The following is an 18545-nucleotide window of genomic DNA, read 5'->3' as shown; positions in this document are numbered from 1 at the left end:
CTTGGCTCCTTTGTCCTCATCTCAACCTGGGCTCCTCCAGCAGATTTTTTTTTTTTTGAGATGGGAGTCTTACTCTATCACCCAGGCTGGAGTATAATGGCACGATCTTGGCTCACTGCAACCTCTGCCCCCAGAGTTCAAGCAATACTCCCGCCTCAGCCTCCCAAGTAGCTGGGATTACAGGTACCCGTCACCATGCCCAGCTAATTTTTATATTTTTAGTAGAGATGGGGTTTTACCATGTTGACCAGGCTGGTCTTGAACTCCTGACCTCAGGTGATCAGCCCGGTCTCCCAAAGTGCTGGGATGACAGGCATGAGCCACCACACCCAGCCTCATCCAGCAGAATTTTTAAAACTGGGCTGATTTTACACAGCAGAAAACAAGAGGTCCTGACCAGGATGCGGCCGCAGGACTCCAGATCAGTGTCACCAACCCAGGCGCACCCCGGCCACGCTGGGCCTGCCCTGGCCTTTGTTCTGTGAAAACTCACCTCTGTGGGGCCTCCCCAGCCGGGTCAGCTCCCCACACCCCTCAGCCCAGGCCACCCCACCTGCAAACCCCTCCCGCCTCACTCCTCACCGGTATAACTGGAAATCCTCCTCTGAGAAGACGCTCTGTATTTTATCCCCGAAATATCTGTGAAAAAAAAAAGGGAGAATTCACAACACAACTTCATTAATCTGTCGTTCATCTCCTTTCAATTCAGTCATTCCTTAAGCTAACCTGCAAGTCCCTGAAAATCAACTGGTCCTCGCGCCTCCATTTCTACAACGGTAACTACTATAAAGAAGGACCCGGGGCCGGGCGCAGTGGCTCATGCCTGGGCGACAGAGCGATACCCCATCTCAGAATATAATAGTGATAATAACAAAGGGGCCGGCTGGGAGCAGGACCCGGGCTAACGTGTGAGGCGGGGAGGGTCTCTTTGCTCCCCCGCCCCTCAGATGTTTGGCGGCTGCTCCTGGGAGCCTTCCACCTCTGCTGCCTCCTGCCCCCACCCCTTCTGTCCCTGGGCCCACAAAAAACACCAGATTCCCCTAAAGTTTCATGAACAAGCCTCCGGCCCACAGGCTGCAGAGAGCCCACACCTCCCAGCTCCCGTGCCCCAACAAAGCACGAGGGACCCCGCTAGCATCACAGCCTCCGAGGCCCTGAGGCTGCACCGAGACAGACCCTCCCTCGCGGAGACACGGAGCCGCTCACTCGGCCTTCAGAGCCAGTACTGAGGTCATGCCGCAGCGCTCACCTGTACAGATTCACAAAGTGCTTCCCGACAGACAGGGCCCCGGAGTGCAAGTCCAGAATGGACGCCTGGAAAAGACGTTGCGGAGGAAAGCGTGTGGCCACAGCAACGGCCATGGCTGTGTTAAAAGTCACTGATGGTAAACGTGAGTTACCAAGGTCCGTCCTGCACACACTCCAGGATTTGATTTTACTTTTTTGTAAAAAGGATCTTACTTTGTCGCCCACGCTAGAGTGCAGTGGCACAATCTCAGCTCACTGCAGCCTCCACATTCCATGCTTCAGGCCAAGCAGTCCTCCCACCTCAGCCTCCAAGTAACTGGAACTGAAGGCGCTCGCCACCACACTTGGCTAATTTTTCTATTTTTTGTAGAGATGGGATCTCACTGTATTACCCAGGCTGGTCTCAAACTTCTGGGCTCGAGTGATCCTCCCACCTCGGCCTCCCAAAGTACTGGGATTACAGCCGTGAGCCACTACGCCCAGCCTCAACCCAGGACTTCCTTAAAATCCTCCCAGACCAGCCAGGCGAGGTGGCTCATGCCTGTAATCCCAGTACTTTGGGAGGCTGAGACGGGTGGATTGCTTGAGGCCAGAAGTTCAAAAGCAGCCTGGCCAACATGGTGAAACCCCGTCTCTACTAAAAATACAAAATTAGCCAGGTGTGGTGGAGAGCGCCTGAATCTCAGCTACTTGGGAGGCTGAGGCAGGAGAATCTCTTGAATTTGGGAGGCAGAGGTTGTAGTGAGCCGAGATCACACCACTGCACTCCAGCCTGGGTCACAGAACGAGACTCCATCTCAAAAAAAAAAAAAAAGAAAAAAAAGAGAAAAGAAACACTTTGAAATTCTCGAAGAGTCTATAAATTAATCTTCCTAGAAGTTTCAAATATGCGGAATAACTTGGGTCTATGCAATGCTTATAACTCAAAACGATCACCAAATACACAGAGAGAAACAGATCTTCAGACAGTTCCACACACCAAGGAAGAAAATGACCCTGAGAAAACCGCATGGGAATTCGTGCTAACATCAGCCGTGCCGGGGACTGACTCCCAGCCGCTGCCCATCAGGACGGCGAGGCCACAGCGGGCGGTGGCTCCGTGTTCCCTGCGGCTGCAGTAACACAAACTGGGGCTTTAAAACAGCGCAAGTTCAAAAAAGAAAAAAAAACACAGTAAAACAGAAGTTCATTCTCTCACAGCTCTGGAGCTGTGGGCGGGGCCCGTTCCCTACCAAGGCTCCAGGGGAGGTCCTGCCCGCCACGTCCCATGGCCGCGGGCTCCCTCTGCCTCTGTCTTCAGGGGACCTTTTCCTCCTCCCTCTCAAATCTCTGCCCTGCTTCTGTCTCCTACGGGCACTTGCCATTGGATTTAGGACCCACCCTAAATCCGGGGTGATCTCATCTTGAGAGCCTTAAGTTAATTACATCCGCAAAGGTCCCTTCTCCAAATCAGATCACGTCCACGGGCTCCAGGTGGACACATTCTGCAAGGCTACCAGCCGACCTCCCGCAGCATCAGACGGGACGGCAGCCCCGAAGGGCGTCCATGGAGGCATGAGATGCATCACAGCGTCTCTGTCCCACGGAGGCTCTGCTGTTTCCCGGCAGCTCCGCGGGCTCTCCCATGTCCAGTGCACGCAGCTGTCTCCTCACTGCGCTCCCATCCCTCTCCCTTGCCGGCTCCCTGCTTCCGACGCCCTCCATCCCCCCCGTGTGACCTGGAGCCAGGCAGGCTATGATATGCCGTGAAGAGATGGCCACGCACATCTAAGGACACGCTCTTCCCAGTGAGGGGCTGCCGCGTGGGCTTCAGTCGGGCACAGCTGCTGCAGTGAGTGCTGAGAAACACCACGCTGGCCCCACCTACGTTTGGGGGCACCTGCACATCTGTGCCCTGTCCCTCCAAGTGAGAGCAAAGTTAAAGTGTAAAAAAGGGCAGGAGCTACATTCAACTCACCCCTCCGTCAGAGCCTCCCAGAGAGAGCCCCTTCTCAGCTATGCTGCGGGGAGAAAATAATTCAGAATTTAGTTACTAGAATTGTCTATAATGTATCATCTAGGCAAAACATCAGTCAGCACAGTTAATGCAATGTTAGTGGGTCTTGCTTGTTTAATGTTTAGGATGTAAACAAATGTTTAGACCAAAGGACTCAACTTTCAAAGCTCAGTGCCTAAGTGACAATACCGTCATTCTGTCTTGTCAATACCTGGCTCAGCTTAGAAACGGCTGGGCTTCGGCACTGTGGGAGGCTGAGGTGGTGGATCACCTGAGGTCAGGAGTTTGAAACCAGCCTGGCCAACATGGTGAAACCCCGTCTCTACTAAAAATACAGCAATTAGCTGGCGTCGTGGTGGTGGGTGCCTGTAATCCCAGCTACTTGGGAGGTTGAGACAGGAGAATTGCTTGAACCTGAGGCGGAGGTTGAAGTGAGCCGAGATCGCACCATTGCACTCCAGCCTGAGTGACAGAGCAAGACTCCATCTCAAAAAATAATAATAATAAAAATGACTTAATCTCTCATCTTCAACATCGAGAGCAACCTGGACCAAGCTCAGGAGCCTGGGGAGCATCTGTGGAAGGACTTGCTGCTCCCCGTCTCTCCTGGGACCTCGGGCAGGTGGGGGCAGCTTTGAGATTCACCAGCTCAGGAGATCGAGGCCCTGCCCGTGGTGAGGAAGATACCCATGCGCCGGCCGTGCTGGACCTGAGAGGACCACCCCGAGCTGCCTCAGGTGCTGGGAGCCGCCCATGGACACCGAGCAGGGACGTGCCATGGCCTTAGTGAGACTGCAGTGACCCACGTGGCGCTGGGCAGCATCCTCAGGGGCAGGCTCCCTGGGAGGAATCTCAAGGTGGGGCAGTGGCCCACGGCTGCACACCATCTCAAAGAGCGGTTGGAAAACCGAAACTTCCTTTTAAGATCTCAGTAAGAAAAGCCCAGCACCAGCTGCCTCTGAGTGGCGTCCTGTGCTGCCACAGGTCTCAGCCAGGTCGGCTGAAGGGCTGCCCCGAGGCAGTCTCAGGGAAGACACTGGGCGGTCATCAAGCAGTCTCCCGGAGGCTCCACGGTGAGCACGGGGCACTCAGCAGCAGCCCCCCGGAGGCAGTGCAACCCCCGCAAAGGAGCCCGGGGCTCCGGGCACTCACTCAGCTACGGCTCCACGGAGGGCCGCGGCCTCCTCTCCTGAAATTGGAAAATCTGAGCTTGGCCCTTGAAAGCACATAAGGAAATTCTTACGAAATTATAATAAAATCTTTAAAACCACTTTATCACTAATAATGCTCTGCCCCACCCAGCCCCACTCCGTGACTCTGCATGTTTGTTTAAACCCCACCGTGCTCAGGGACCTGCGGTTACCTGCGAATCCGCTCCGCTTCCTCCCTGGTGATGACGGCATCGGTGACGCCTCTGCCGCACTTCCTGGGGGTGCAGCCTGGGAGGGGACAGCCCGGGTGAGAGGCAGTTTCCAAGGCCACTGGCGCACACCCTTCCAGGGGATGGGGCCAGAGCCGGCTAATCCGCCCGGTCAAATGTGAATTTCAGACATGCAACCGCAGCTCTCCAGCGTAGTGCGCTTTCTGCAGCGCGTCTGGAGTTCACGTCTCACTGGGCGTCCTTGGCTTCCAGTGGCTACAACTGGAGATTTAATCCAGAAGCACCTGTTGCTGCCCCCAACCCAGGGAAAGCCCCAGAAGCCCCAGACACAGCGTCAACGGTATTCCTGAACCATCACTGGCTGCAGGTCCAGACACCCACAGGCACCGTCAGAAAACTCTCCTGAGGCCACCAGAGTGAAGCTTGTGGGTCTAGTCCCAGGCCTTCCCCAGGGCACAGCAAACTGCTCCCCACATCCCCATCTCTCCCCATACCTCGGTGACCTGCAGAGGCTGAGGGAAGAGGAAGAAGCAGCTCAGATGGGGGTCAGGGTTGTCAGGGCAGGGGCAGGGGCAGGGGAGCTGTGGTAGGGGCAGGGTCATCGGGGCAGGGGCAGGGTAGTCAGGGCAGGGTTAAGGTGTTCAGGGCAGGGGCAGGATGGTCAGGCCAGAGGCAATGTGGTCAGGCCAGGGACAGGGTGGTCAGAGCAGGGGCAGGGTGGTCAGAGCAGGGGCAGGATGGTCAGGGCAAGGGCAGGATGGTCGGGGCAGGGACAGGATGGTCAGAGCAGGGGCAGGATGGTCGGGGCAGGGGCAGGATGGTCAGAGCAGGGGCAGGGTGCTCAGAGCAGGGGCAGGATGGTCGGGGCAGGGGCAGGATGGTCGGGGCAGGGGCAGGATGGTCAGAGCAGGGGCAGGGTGCTCAGAGCAGGGGCAGGGTGGTCAGAGCAGGGGCAGGATGGTCGGGGCAGGGACAGGATGGTCAGAGCAGGGGCAGGATGGTCGGGGCAGGGACAGGATGGTCAGAGCAGGGGCAGGATGGTCGGGGCAGGGACAGGATGGTCAGGGCAAGGGCAGGATGGTCGGGGCAGGGGCAGGATGGTCGGGGCAGGGGCAGGATGGTCGGGCCAGGGGCAGGGTGCTCAGAGCAGGGGCAGGGTGGTCAGAACAGTGGCAGGATGGTCGGGGCAGGGACAGGATGGTCAGAGCAGGGGCAGGATGGTCGGGGCAGGGACAGGATGGTCAGGGCAGGGGCAGGATGGTCAGAGCAGGGGCAGGATGATCAGAGCAGGGGCAGGATGGTCAGGGCAGGGGCAGGATGGTCAGGGCAGGGGCAGGATGGTCAGGAAAGAGTCAGGGTCATTGGGGCAGGGGCACAGTGGACGGGGCACAGTGGTGGGGGCAGGGGCAGGGTGGACAGGAAAGGGTCAGGGTCATTGGGGCAGGGGCAGGGTGTTTGGGGCAGGGGCAGTGTGGTCACAGCAGGGCTAGGGTGTTCAGGGCAGGGGCAGGGCAGTCGAGGCACAGATGCGCAGGGTACAGTAGAGCCTCAGAGAGGGGCCCAGCGACCCACTGCGGTGGTGGTTTGGTACCAAATGCAGCTGGTTTTGTGTGCTGGGCGGGCCACAGGCCAGGCCTGACCGTTGAGATGGCAGCTCACGAGCACCAGGACACAGGCCGACTGCGACTCCACAAGTTGCTTTTCTTCCCTCTCCCTGCGTCCTGCCTGGAAAGCCAGTCCTGAGCCTGGACGTGGAGCCTCGCTCCCGGGGCACGGGAGTAAAAGCCTCGCGCCCAGTGCTGAGCGCCAGCACCGGGGGCTTGGACCCGAGGAACACAAGGTGCCGCGGTGACCTTGGTTCCTTTCTCTGGGCCTTGTCCCAGGAGATAAACAAGGCTCCACTTGGCTGAATATCAGGGAAGGGGAGTTGTAGTTACAACGTGGCTAAATGATCTAATGGACACAGGTGTTTTATTTAAAAAACAAACGTTAGTGAGACAGCAGCAACCCCACGTGGAGCTGGTTTTTTATTAAAAAAAAAAACCACCATTTTTATAAGCTTTACCCCACGAAACATGAGGACACAGGAAAGCGGAAGGCAAACGCAACGAGAGCCACGCGGGCCTGTGGTGCGGCCTCCGTACCAGCAACAAGAATCGCCAGACGGAAAAGAGGGTCACCCGTGGCACAGGAGCGACTCGGCAGGAAGGAGAAGCGGCGGCAGACAGCAGACACCCCCCACGACATGCTGGAGCCAAAACAGAGACGCTGCCGGGTCCACACCCTGTGGAGAGTCTAACGCCTCTTTCCATAACGGGTGGGTGAAGGAGACAGGAAGTGGCGACAAGAATTTGTGCACACGCGCGTGGGTCAGGAGAAACACCCACACGCCTCGTCCTCTGCTGGGACACGTGCTTCCCAGACACGCAAGGAGTGTGCGCAAAAACAGGCCACATATCAGCCCATGAAGAAAGTCTGACCCAATTACAAAGAGTCTGTATCACACAGGTTACATTACCCAGCTGCAGTTCAAGTAGGCTAGAAGTCAGAGTTTTGAAAAAGGACCAAAAATCCCATGCATTTTGAAATTTTTTAAGTTTCCAAGTAACTCCTGAGTTAAAAAAACAATAGTAATAGAAATTAGAGGCCAGGCACAGTGGCTCATGCCTGGAATTCCAGCGCTTTGGAGGCCGAGGCAGGCAGGCTGCTTGAGCCCAAGAGGAGTTCGAGACCAGCCTGGGCAACATGGGCAAAACCCCATCTCTACAAAAAATACAAAAATCAGCCGGTGTGTGGCGCACGCCTGTAGTCCCAGCTACTTGAAGGGCTGAGGCGGGGGATTGCTTTAGCCCGGGAGGACAGGGCTCTAGAGAGCCATGTTTGCACTACGGCACTCCAGCCTGGGTGACAGAGCAAGACCCTGTCTCAAAAACAAACAAACAAAAAAAGAAATTAGGGAATAGTTATAAAATGATAATGAAGACACCATAAATCAAGACGTTGGGGATCTGAGACTTCCAGTTAAGGTCAAGGTTGAGTAGCAGGAACCGGATTTAGCCTCCTGCTTGAAACAACTAAAAACTGGACAAAATACACAGAATCATGGTCCTAAAACAGCCTCAGCCTCGAGGACAGAGACCCCAAGAACGGGAAGTGAGTGAGTATAATTCACAGGATCCTGGGCTGAGCTGGCACCAGGAGAGGAAGCCACAGCAGTGACGGTGAGAGCTGTGATGACCCCACGGGCCTCCCCTCAATCTGCAGCAGAACACTGAGCCTCAGCACATGCAGAGCACGCGTGTGACAAGACGAGGGCTTGAGAAAAGAACCATAACAAGGATCAGGCCAGGCGCAGTGGCTCACGCCTGTCATCCCAGCACTTTGGGAGTCCGAGGCAGGTGGATCACCTGAGGCCGGGAGTTCATGACCAACCTGGCAACATGGTGAAACCCCGTCTCTACCAAATATACAAAAATTAACCAGACATAGTGGCAGGTGCCTGTAGTCCCAACTACTGAGGAGGCTGAGGCAGGAGAATCACTTGAACCCAGGAGGTGGAGGCTGCAATAAGCCAAGATCACGCCACTACCCTTCAGCCTGGGCGACAGAGTGAGTGACACTCTGTCCCTCCCTCCCAGAAACACATTAAACCATTTGCTTTACTGTAAAATACATACAGCACAGAATTTACCATTTTAGCCAAGATGTTTTGTTTTGTTTTGTTTTTGAAACAGAGTCTCACTTTGTCACCAGGCTGGAGTGCAGTGGCATGATCTGGGCTCACTGCAACCTCCGACTCCCTGTTTCAAGCGATTCTCCTGCCTCAGCCTCCCAAGTAGCTGGGACTACAGGCATGTGCCACCACACCCAGGCAATTTTTTTATTTTTAGTAGAGATAGGGTTTCACCATGTTGCCCAGATGGTCTTAGTCTCCTGACCTGATCTGCCTGCCTTGGCCTCCCAAAGTGCTGGGATTACAGGCGTGAGCCACCGCGCCCGGCCCCCAGCTGTTTTTAGTATCGATAAAGTATTAATGGTAGCAAGAAAAATTTCTCCTAGGTGCTAACATTCGAAAAATAGTTTTGGAAAGCTGGGACGTCGGAGAGAGAACTTCTGCTAAAGAAGAGAGGCAACCCACACAACAGAAACACGTTCATTTTCCTGACCCCTGGCGGCCCGTGCCTCCCGCGGCGCGGCTGGGACCACGTTCTCGTGCGTCACAATGGCGCCCCTTGGTGGAAGAACTTGGCAATCTTTTCTTGGTTCAAGTACAAAGCATTGAACTTAATTTTTAAGAAACCTGAATTCTGTCTCAAAAACCCAGCCGTGCATGCTGAATTTTTAAAACTAAGAGTACATCCGGGTGGCATGGAATGTTCAGGAAAACCGAGCAGCCAGCCGCAGGAGGCCTGCAGGCGGCGGGGTCTGCAGTGGCCGGGCCGGGCCGCGCAGCGCGGGGCCGTGCGCTCTCCAGGGTGCTGACCCCGGCCGCAGCGAGCACCCCCCGCATCTCAGGCCCAGGCAGAACGGGAGTGGGGGAAGGGAGCTGAGGCACAGGAGGGCGGAAAGGCGGCTGGCCGTTCCTTGTTACATTTTCCTCAACATTCTTAAAAAAAACCTTTCTGATTTTGACCTTCTCATTCCCATCTTTCTAAGGCAAACCATCTCCTCCACTGCACAGCACAGCTTCCTAAAACGCTGACTGTGGCTGGGCAGTGATGGGCAGGGCCAGAAACACCTGCACTCCCAGCCAAGTGTAGACTAGCCAGCCTGCAGGAGAGCAGAGGTCATCTGCTACCCCAGGGTTACCACATCCAGCCCAGTTTCCACCCCTTCGTTGCAGCCAGCAGCAGACGTCCTTCAAGCACATTGAGTCTCATTTTAAAGTGCTGCTTTCCTGAACTACCGCGGAGCCCGTGGCACTGTACCTTCAAACCTCCGGTGACTGTCATAGTCCTCAGAGCAGGGCACCTCGATGAATCTCCCCACCAGGACCTCGCCACGGCGGGCCAGGACCTCTGCGACCCCGTCGTTGGCCCCCAGGCTGCTCCAGAGCAGGAATGCGGTAAGCACAAGGCCGGCCCCCAGGCCTGCGGTCCTCAGCCATGGCCTCTGCCACAGCCTCTGCGTCTCCCGCGGGGCTCGGTCCTTCTTGGTGCTGAGAAAAGAAAACACGCCACGTCACCCAAACGTGGAGCGAGGCCAGCGAAACACTCACATCCAATGATGACCAGCCTCAGGCTGTGCCCACGTAACGTCTGTTAGGGATGCTGATCTTTTAAGGAGATGGGCTTCCTTCAACCCAAAAGCCGCAGTCACACTCACATCCCACTGGCTGGCCACACCAGGCAGGCTCCCGCAAAGCAAGGGGTGGGAAGGGAGGTGTCTGCCCACACCAAGGCTCCCCAGGAGCCCCCAAATAGGTGCAGCAGGGCTGTGTGTGACCCCACCCCAACTGACAGGTGAGGCTGACTGAATTTACTCCTACCCTGCCCCAGCCAGGCCCAGGAGCACCTGTTTGGAAGCTTCTGTGGGAGTCTGTCTCCAATCACGCTGCCTGTACCCGCAAATGGCTGCTGCACCCCCACACACATGCACCTGTGTGTACACACGCAGGACTTGAACCAAGCCAGCCAGGAAGAGAATACAAGCAGACCAGGTGCAAATTTGCAAATTCACACACACACGATTTGTGAATAAGATGCTTTCCGTACAACCCAAGGCTAACTGTGGAGCTCAAGCAGCCCACACTGACATTGTGAATGTCTGTGTGTCTACATGGGTGCTAACTGGGGCAGCCGTGAACTCCATTATCCAGGAAAGACTTTGGGGCTGTAGGTCTTGAAGGGCAGACAGAACGTGAGAAAAGAGATGACAGCCTCCTTTCGCAGAGGTGCACTCTGTTTCTTCAAGTCTGTGACCAACTCCTGAAAAGCAGGGAACCTGCCTTTTATTTTCAAACACCCTTAACACTTCACAGCACTCAGTAAATGACACACAAATTCCAACTAAATGCACTGCCTGGTAGCAGCAGCACAGGCCATGCTGGGCAGATACGATTATTTCCCACAGGAGTTACACACAGTTTTGGGGTACCCTGCTCACAAAGATCTCCCCTGAGAATACCAGTAACCGCTCCAGCCCACTCACAAAGATCTCCCCACCCCTGAGAACACCAGCAACCCCTCCAGTCCACTCACAAAATCTCCCCACCCCTGAGAACACCAGCAACCCCTCCAGCCTACTCACAAAATCTCCCCACCCCTGAGAACACCAGCAACCCCTCCAGCCCACTCACAAAATCTCCCCACCCCTGAGAACACCAGCAACCCCTCCAGCCCACTCACAAAATCTCCCCACCCCTGAGAACACCAGCAACCCCTCCAGCCCACTCACAAAATCTCCCCACCCCTAAGAACACCAGCAACCCTTCCAGCCCACTCACAAAGACCTGCCCACCCCTGAGAACACCAGCAACCCTTCCAGCCCACTCACAAAATCTCCCCACCCCTGAGAACACCAGCAACCCCTCCAGCCCACTCACAAAGACCTCCACACCCGAGAACACCAGCAACCCTTCCAGCCCACTCACAAAATCTCCCCACCCCTGAGAACACCAGCAACCCCTCCAGCCCACTCACAAAATCTCCCCACCCCTGAGAACACCAGCAACCCCTCCAGCCCACTCACAAAGACCTCCCCACCCCTGAGAACAGCCAACCGCTCCAGTCACCAAGCCTCTGCTGCTTAGACCAGGGTGGATGCCTGACTCCAGCCAGGCCCATCACCTCTCCTCCCCTGGAATTCCAAATCTGGCAGAGACTGACAGGCTTCTTAGCAGCAGGCAGCTGGACCCCTGTGCAGACTGTGCTGTGGATGACATGTCCTCCCAGAGCTGGACAGGCAGAGACTCAGCCTGGCTGCTGGGACAGCAAGGCACAAGAAGTGGGGGCCTCAGAGGCCACGGTCCCAAGCGTCAAACCATAGCATCGTGCAGAGGAGAGTCGGGGAAGGCTTCCTGATGGGTGTCACAAAAGTCTGGGGACACGAAGTAGAAGGCATCCGGGCAGAGGAGGAGATTGCTGCCAAGGCGTGGAGGTGGAAAACAGCTCAGCATTGTGGGGAGTTAAAGGGGAAGGGGCGCAGAAGATCTCGAAGGGGACCAGGTGTCCTAACAAAGGCCTTGGGACGCCTCCCCCAATCATCAAAGTGTATGCACCGTGACCCCACCTTCACCCACACCTCACCCCTGAAATGAGGGCTTCCTGCCTGGGGCCGGTACTGTCCACTCGGGAGGCACAAACGATTCCCTCCCTTTCCCTTCAGTGGTCTCTAACCGCCTCCTGAGCCCAGGAGTTTGAGAAACACTGCAATAGAGACTCATGTGTTTTAGGCAGGAAAACAAAAAGGCCAGACGTGGTCCTTATAAAGGCCACTTTAGGTCGGGCTCAGTGACTCACGCCAGTAATCCCAACACTTTGGGAGACCAAGGTGGGTGGATCACCTGAGGTCAGGAGTTCAAGACCAGCCTGACCAACATGGTGAAGTCCTGTCTCTACTAAATACAAAAAAAAAAAAAAATTAGCCAGGCATGGTGGCACATGCCTGTAATCCCAGCTACTCGGGAGGCTGAGGCAGAAGAATCACTTGAACCCGGAAGGCAGAGGTTGCAGTGAGCCAAGATTGCGCCATTGCACTCCAGCCGAGGTGACAAGAGTGAAACTCCATCTCAAAAAGTAAATAAATAAATAAAGGCCACTTTAATATGAAACGTTTCACAACAACAAAAGGATTTTTAAAGGGTTTGCTTAGCAAAATGGGACAGGATGGGGTGTGCTATGGCACAGCTGCCCTAGCACAGGCTGGCAGTGATGGGGACCTCCACCCAGGGGTGAGGCCTAAGGACCAGGGCCACTGAAGGAAGGCTGTTTCCAGGTTGGGGCAGAGGTCAGGCCCCTAGAGCTCAGTTACCCATCAGGGCCACATTCACTCCCCTCCTATAAAACAAGCTTCGTGTCTGTTCCAAGGAGCAGGTGTTGGGCCTGTCCCACCACTGAGAAGGGCTTTGGACATGTGTACTTCCAAAACTTGAATAAAGGCTCATTTAAGGTATATTAGGGCAATATTTCTTTTTTTAAACATACAGAGATTTATTTTTCTCTGAGGAAAGCAGTCAATAGTGAATGAATTTGTTTCCCACTCAGACTTTGAAAAGACTTGTCTGTTTTGAAGTGTTATTCAAACCGAGACGTTGGCCATTTGAGTGTGGGATTAACGCCAAGGGTGCATTTTCTACAGAGTGGGGTGTTGTTTTTCAGAGAATCACTAGAGCATGCTCTGAGCAATATCCTATACCACATTTCAGGATGCTTTCTCTCAGGATATATATTGGCCAGGTACAGTGGCTCACACCTGTCATAGCAGCACCTTGGAAGGCTGAGGTGGGAGGACCACTTGAGCCCAGGAGGTGGAGGCTTCAGTGAGCCATGATCATACCACTCACTCTAGCCTGGGTAAGACAGACAGAGAGAGAGAGAGAGAGAGAGAGGGAGAGAGAGAGAGAGAGAGACCCTGTCTCACAAAAAAAAAAAAAAAAAAAGGCTATATTTATTCATTTACTTTTGAAACGGAGTCTCACTCTAGCCCAGGCTGGAGTACAGTGGCACGATATCAGTTCACTGCAACCTCCACCTCCTGGGTTCAAGCAATTCTCTTGCCTCAGCCTCCCAAGGAGCTGGGATTTCAGGCACCCGCCATCACATCCAGCTAATTTTTGTGTTTTTAGTAGAGACGGGGTTTAACCATGTTGGTCAAGCTGGTCTCAAACTCCTGACCTCAAGTAATCTGACCACCTCAGCCTCCCAAAATGCTGGAATTACAGGAGAGAGCCACCGCGTCCAGCCTCAAAAGTCTGTATTTCTATACTAATCATTCAGTGCTGACAAAATCTGTTACTCGGCACTTCAGAAAATGTACAACTTAACTGGAAAAATTTTTAATATATTAATTAAATAACTTCTCTATGTATTTGAAGGAAATACATAGATGTATGTTTATACTTGAAATGTTCTTTTGGAGAGATTTGTTTTTGGGAGAAGGTAGAATACTTATAAATCATCTCTAGGTCATTCATTTGTGTAATACAATTATGGCTGCATGCTAGTCTGATGGTAGTGGGTCCCCAGAACTTATTAACCTTAGAGTCACCATCGTTGGTATACAACCCACCACTGCTAAATTTGACTGGCTTAAAAAAAAAAAAGTATAGCTATGGCCAGGTGCTGTGGTTCACGCCTGTAATCCCGGAACTTTGGGAGGCCAAGGCAGGCGAATCGCTTGAGGTCTGGAGTTCGAGACCAGCCCGGTCAACATGGTGAAACCCCATCTGTATGAAAAATACAAAAATTAGCCAAGTGTAGTGGCAGGTGCCTGTAATCCCAGCTACTCGGAAGACTGAGGCAGGAGAATCTCTTGAAACCAGGAGGTGGAGGTTGCCGTGAGCTGAGATTGTGCCACTGCACTCCAGCTTGGGCGACAGAGCGAGACTCCACCTCAAAAAAAAAAAAAAGAAGAAGAAAAAATATATATATAGCTGTGAACTAGCAAGAGGCATTTAGGATCTTATCTAGCAGACTCCAAGAGCAGCTGAGATGAAAAGGGGATAAAAATCTCAAGAACAAACTATGATGTGTAAGAGTTGCTGTAGCCTAGCCTATCCAAACCTGAGGCGTCCTCCTGATATTCCTTAACTGACGGCTTCAATGTGCAACTCGTCAATAGAGGGGAATTGGGCACTCCCAGAAGAGCAAGATATTAATATTAAGCAAGTGAGAAACTGTATTCTGCACGCTAGAGGATCCTTCACTAATACCTGCAAACCAGTGATCATCTGTAACATTTTAAAATACTAAAACTAAGCTATTCCTCCATGGAGGAATTCTGCGAACCTCTAGAATTCCACGGGAAAATCAGGCTTCGCGGTTTAAAAGGGCAGGCAGAGGCACGCTCCCGGCTCAGGCGGACTTTCCAGGCCGCTGGGCGGGTTATTCCACGGGACAGAGACAGCCAAACGGCAGGTTCCCGGAGCAGCAGCAGCTCGGCAGGCTGGGAGCAAATCCCCCTGCTCTTTCTCATCCCCCTCCGGGGTCAGCGGGCCTTCGCCGGCACCTGCCCTGCTCCCAGCGAGGGTTGCGGTAGGCCCCGCCCTCCGCGGCAGACCACGCCCCGCCTGGCCCCACCCCGTCGGGCAAGGCCCCGCCCCGTGAAGCCCCGCCCCGCCCACTCCACGGCCCCGTCCGCCAATGCAGCGCGCGCCCTTCCCGTCCTCACCGCTACCTGCTCCGGTTCCGGCGGTCGACCGCTCCGTTGCCCTCGGGCGCCTTGGTTGCAGCCCTCCGCTGAGGCGCCATCGCGCGAGGCCGCCTTGGAGCCGGGCCGGCCGCGGGAACCGCCGGGCCCGGGGACTAACTCCGTGACAGGGAGCGCGAGGCGGGCGCAGCGCAGGGACGCGAGATCGACGCGCTCGGCCATCGGCTACTGGGCTGGCGGCCAGGACCGAGCAATCGGCGGCCGAGCGGGGCGGGGCTCGGAGCGGAGGCGGCGGTCACGTGGGCGGGGCGGCCGGGCCTGGCTGCGCCCCCGGACCTCGCGGGACCGCGGCGGCGCAGGTGAGGTGCGGGTGCGGCGCTGGCTGTGCGCGCTCGGCTGGGCGGCTCCCGGCTGGAAGCGCTTCCTCCCCGCGCCTGCACCTGGAGAGGGACGGCCGGGCTCCGGAGCGGCGCCCCACTGCGGGGCTGCGGGGAGAGGCTTGCACCGAGCCTGTGGGTGAAAATTGTGTGTCGTCTGTAAAAGCTGAAAGTGCTTGGTGTCCGTGAGCACCGCCGGCCTGCCCTGCTGAGTTGCAGGTCCCTCAGGGTCAGGAGCCTGCGAACCGGTGCCCGGAACCGAGAGTTGAATTACCGAACTGAGTCTGTCTCACGTACAAAGCTTTTCTTTCCTTTTCCCACCCAATCCTTTGTGCTTTCGTAATAGATAGGAAAAAACGAACCAACACGTTTTAGTTTTCCCCAGCTGCTTCGTGATTCCTTGGGTGCCGATTTTATTCAATATGATACTACAGTCAGCTCTGATGCACTTGGGGCTTTTTAAAAATTATCAGCTTACTTTAAATCTTAGACAGTTTTCTCCAAGCTGGAGTCAGCTTTACAGTTTCTTCCTCCTTATAATCAAGCTGATGCGAGCTCTAGAGATACATATTAGCTTTAATGTTATCTAAAATTAGGATAAATTTCCTGCAGAAGCATCATATCGTGGGGCCTGATAAGATGTTTAGAGGCTTCTGCGGGACTGTTTTCACTGGTATAGTCCATCTAGTTTAACAAGGTCTTTAAAACAAAGTTGTTTTGCAGTTATTTGTGTTGTTACAAGTCATAACCGTCTTACAAAGAAACCAGTGCTGTTTTGTTTTAGCAGCAAATCACAAATAGCAGAGGTCTCTGTATTTGAACATGCAGGTGGACTTCTGGTTCATTTCATGTTGGCAAAATGAGTTTCCTCCGAGTTAATCAATCAAAACTGGGGCCGGGTGCAGTGGCTCACGCCTGTAATGCCAGCACTTTGGGAGGCGGAGGCAGGTGGATCAGGAGGTCAGTTGATCAAGATCATACTGGCCAACATGGTGAAACCCTGTCTCTCCAAAAAAAAAAAAAAATACAAAAATTAGATGGGTATGCTGGTGGGTGCGTGTAATCCCAGCTACTCCGGAAGCTGAGGCAGGAGAATAGCTTGAACCAGGGAGTCAGAGGTTGCAGCAACATGGAGATTTCGCCACTGTACTGCAGCCTGGGGACAGAGCAAGACTCGCTCTCAAAACAAAACAAAACAAAACGAAACACTGGCCAGTATCAGAACTGAAACAAAATATAAAGGGAAGGGCAAAGGGAGAAGCTTCTGCCCCTGTTGATAACTCTGATTTTCTCCACTAGGAAGAAGTCCCCAGGGAGACTGCCATAGGAGTTCACAGAAAATCTTGAAATGTCAGGTTCCACGCCATTTAAGATGAGATTGGTTCATTTAGACCTTAAAGGAGCTCCGCCAAAGGTCTCGTACCTCTCAGAGGTAAGGACTTCCTGTTACCTCCGGAGCATCGCTTTTTGCCTTGGCTTCAGTCTTTAAAGTTTTGAGCGGTGTTCTGTGGCAATGGGTGCCTGGGACACAACCACACGGTTCTTGGTAGAGGAACACGGTGGCAGCAGCGTTGATGTTGAATCTCCTCCATAGCCTCTCACAAAAACAGAACAACCAGGATGGCAACAGGAAAACAAAGAGCACACAAGAAACTCACAGCCTCTTTGTTATGGGTTTAAGTGTGTCCTTCCAAAAAGATGTGTTCAAGCCTTAACTACTGGGACCTGGGAATGTGACTGTATTTGAAAGAGGATCTTTGCAGATGTCATCAAAATAAGATGAAGTTGTACTAGAATATGGTGAACCCTAATCCAGGGATTGGCATCCTTAGGAGGAGAGGGAAATTCAGAGCCTCAGACACTCGGAGAGAAGGCAGTGTGGATACCCGGGAGGACACCCCGAGGTGACGGCAGCCGAGGTGGTCATGACGCGCCACAGACTACAGGACGCGGAGGACTGCTGGAGAGAAGCAAGGCGGGGTCCTCCCTGCAGCCTTCTGGGAGAGCTGGGTCTGCCCCCACCTGGATTTTGGACTTAGGGCCTCCAGAACTGTGAGAGAATTAATTTCTGTTGTGTCAAGCCACCCAGTTTATGGTCATTTATTAGGGCACCCCTAGAAAACTAAGATAGTCTTCAACAAAACTAGGCATCAGGGTGTCCCCATGGATCCCAAACTACAAGGGGGTGGGGCCAAACCACAGACAGAATAACACCCACATGGGGTTAGCAGCCAAGCAGGAGGTGACAGAGGACAGAGAAGGGGAAGCTCCAACACTGCCGAGACCAGGGGACCCAGAAACTGCCTCGGAAGTAAAGCTCTCCCATAGCGAGCAACGGGCAGGTTTTACTGGCTCCAGGGTGAGATTGAGTGCAGAGACTTAAAGGAGGGTGTGGGGGAGGCCCAGGGCCACGAGGCGCTCAGAAATACCTGATGAAACTTTCTTCCAGGGGAACAGAGCCCCCGACTAAGGACACCACAGGGAAAGAATCCACATCGAACTGGGCAGGAACAGCCAAGGGAAAGGGGAATGCTAGCTCCTGGACGACGTGGAGGTCAGAAAACACAGCAGAAGCAGCTACACAGAGCCTGCAGTTTCTGATACTGCAGGGCAGCAGAAGCGGAGGGTCCTTGAGGCTGGCCTGTCACCATTGCAAATGCGGGAGGCTGTTCTTAAAAATGAGCAACAGCCCAGGCACGGTGGCTCACGCCTGTAATCCCAGCACTTTTGGAGGCCAAGGCCGGCGGATCACTTGAGGTCAAGAGTTCAAGACCAACCTGGTCAATATGGGGAATCTCTGTCTCTACTAAAAATGCAAAAATTAGCCGGCACAGTGGCGCATGCCGGTAGTCCCAGCTACTCAGGAGTCTGAGGCAGTAGAATTGCTCAAACTCAGGAGGCAGAGGTTGCAGTGAGCCAAGATGACACCACTGCCCTCCAGCAAGGTGACAGAACAAGACACCATCTCAAAAAAGAAAAAAGCAGGAAAGAGTGTTGTTAAACATCACACAAAGATATGTAAGAAAAAAGATGATTTGCATAGCATTGCAGCAGTGAAGTTGCTCCAGAAACAGGCCCACCCAGCAGGAGACGCTGCTCCATGATATTTCAAAATGAGATAAAAGATATTCAGAAGATGACAGAAGCTGTGAAAGAACAGCATAAATCAGAAATAGAATAGCCCAGGCCAGGTGCGGTGGCTCACGCCTGTAATCCCAGCACTGTGGGCAGAACC

The 18545-nt window shown here is 54.1% G+C and overlaps 2 protein-coding genes across 2 annotated transcripts in view; one reads left to right on the top strand and one right to left on the bottom strand.

Annotated features, from left to right (window-relative positions):
• Window positions 1-15034, bottom strand: part of OGFOD3 (2-oxoglutarate and iron dependent oxygenase domain containing 3) — a 30114-nt gene extending 15080 nt beyond the window's left edge. Inside the window, exons 1-6 of the mRNA XM_064369534.1 lie at window positions 14961-15034; window positions 9554-9783; window positions 4608-4683; window positions 3206-3248; window positions 1250-1314; window positions 583-639 (exon numbers count right to left, since the gene is read on the bottom strand). Coding sequence (XP_064225604.1) covers window positions 583-639; window positions 1250-1314; window positions 3206-3248; window positions 4608-4683; window positions 9554-9783; window positions 14961-15034 — 545 coding nt within the window. The remainder of the gene's footprint in view (window positions 1-582; window positions 640-1249; window positions 1315-3205; window positions 3249-4607; window positions 4684-9553; window positions 9784-14960) is intronic.
• Window positions 14899-18545, top strand: part of HEXD (hexosaminidase D) — a 28806-nt gene continuing 25159 nt past the window's right edge. Inside the window, exons 1-2 of the mRNA XM_064369533.1 lie at window positions 14899-15292; window positions 16610-16742. Coding sequence (XP_064225603.1) covers window positions 16659-16742 — 84 coding nt within the window. The 5' untranslated portion in view covers window positions 14899-15292; window positions 16610-16658. The remainder of the gene's footprint in view (window positions 15293-16609; window positions 16743-18545) is intronic.

This window comes from Aotus nancymaae, unplaced genomic scaffold (assembly GCF_030222135.1).
Source record: "Aotus nancymaae isolate 86718 unplaced genomic scaffold, 86718_ANA_hifiasm-v0.15.2.pri h1tg000089l, whole genome shotgun sequence".
In the NCBI taxonomy this organism is placed as follows: Eukaryota; Metazoa; Chordata; class Mammalia; order Primates; family Aotidae; genus Aotus; species Aotus nancymaae.
Note: the sequence above shows the minus strand (reverse complement) of the source record. Positions and strands in the feature narration are given on the sequence as shown.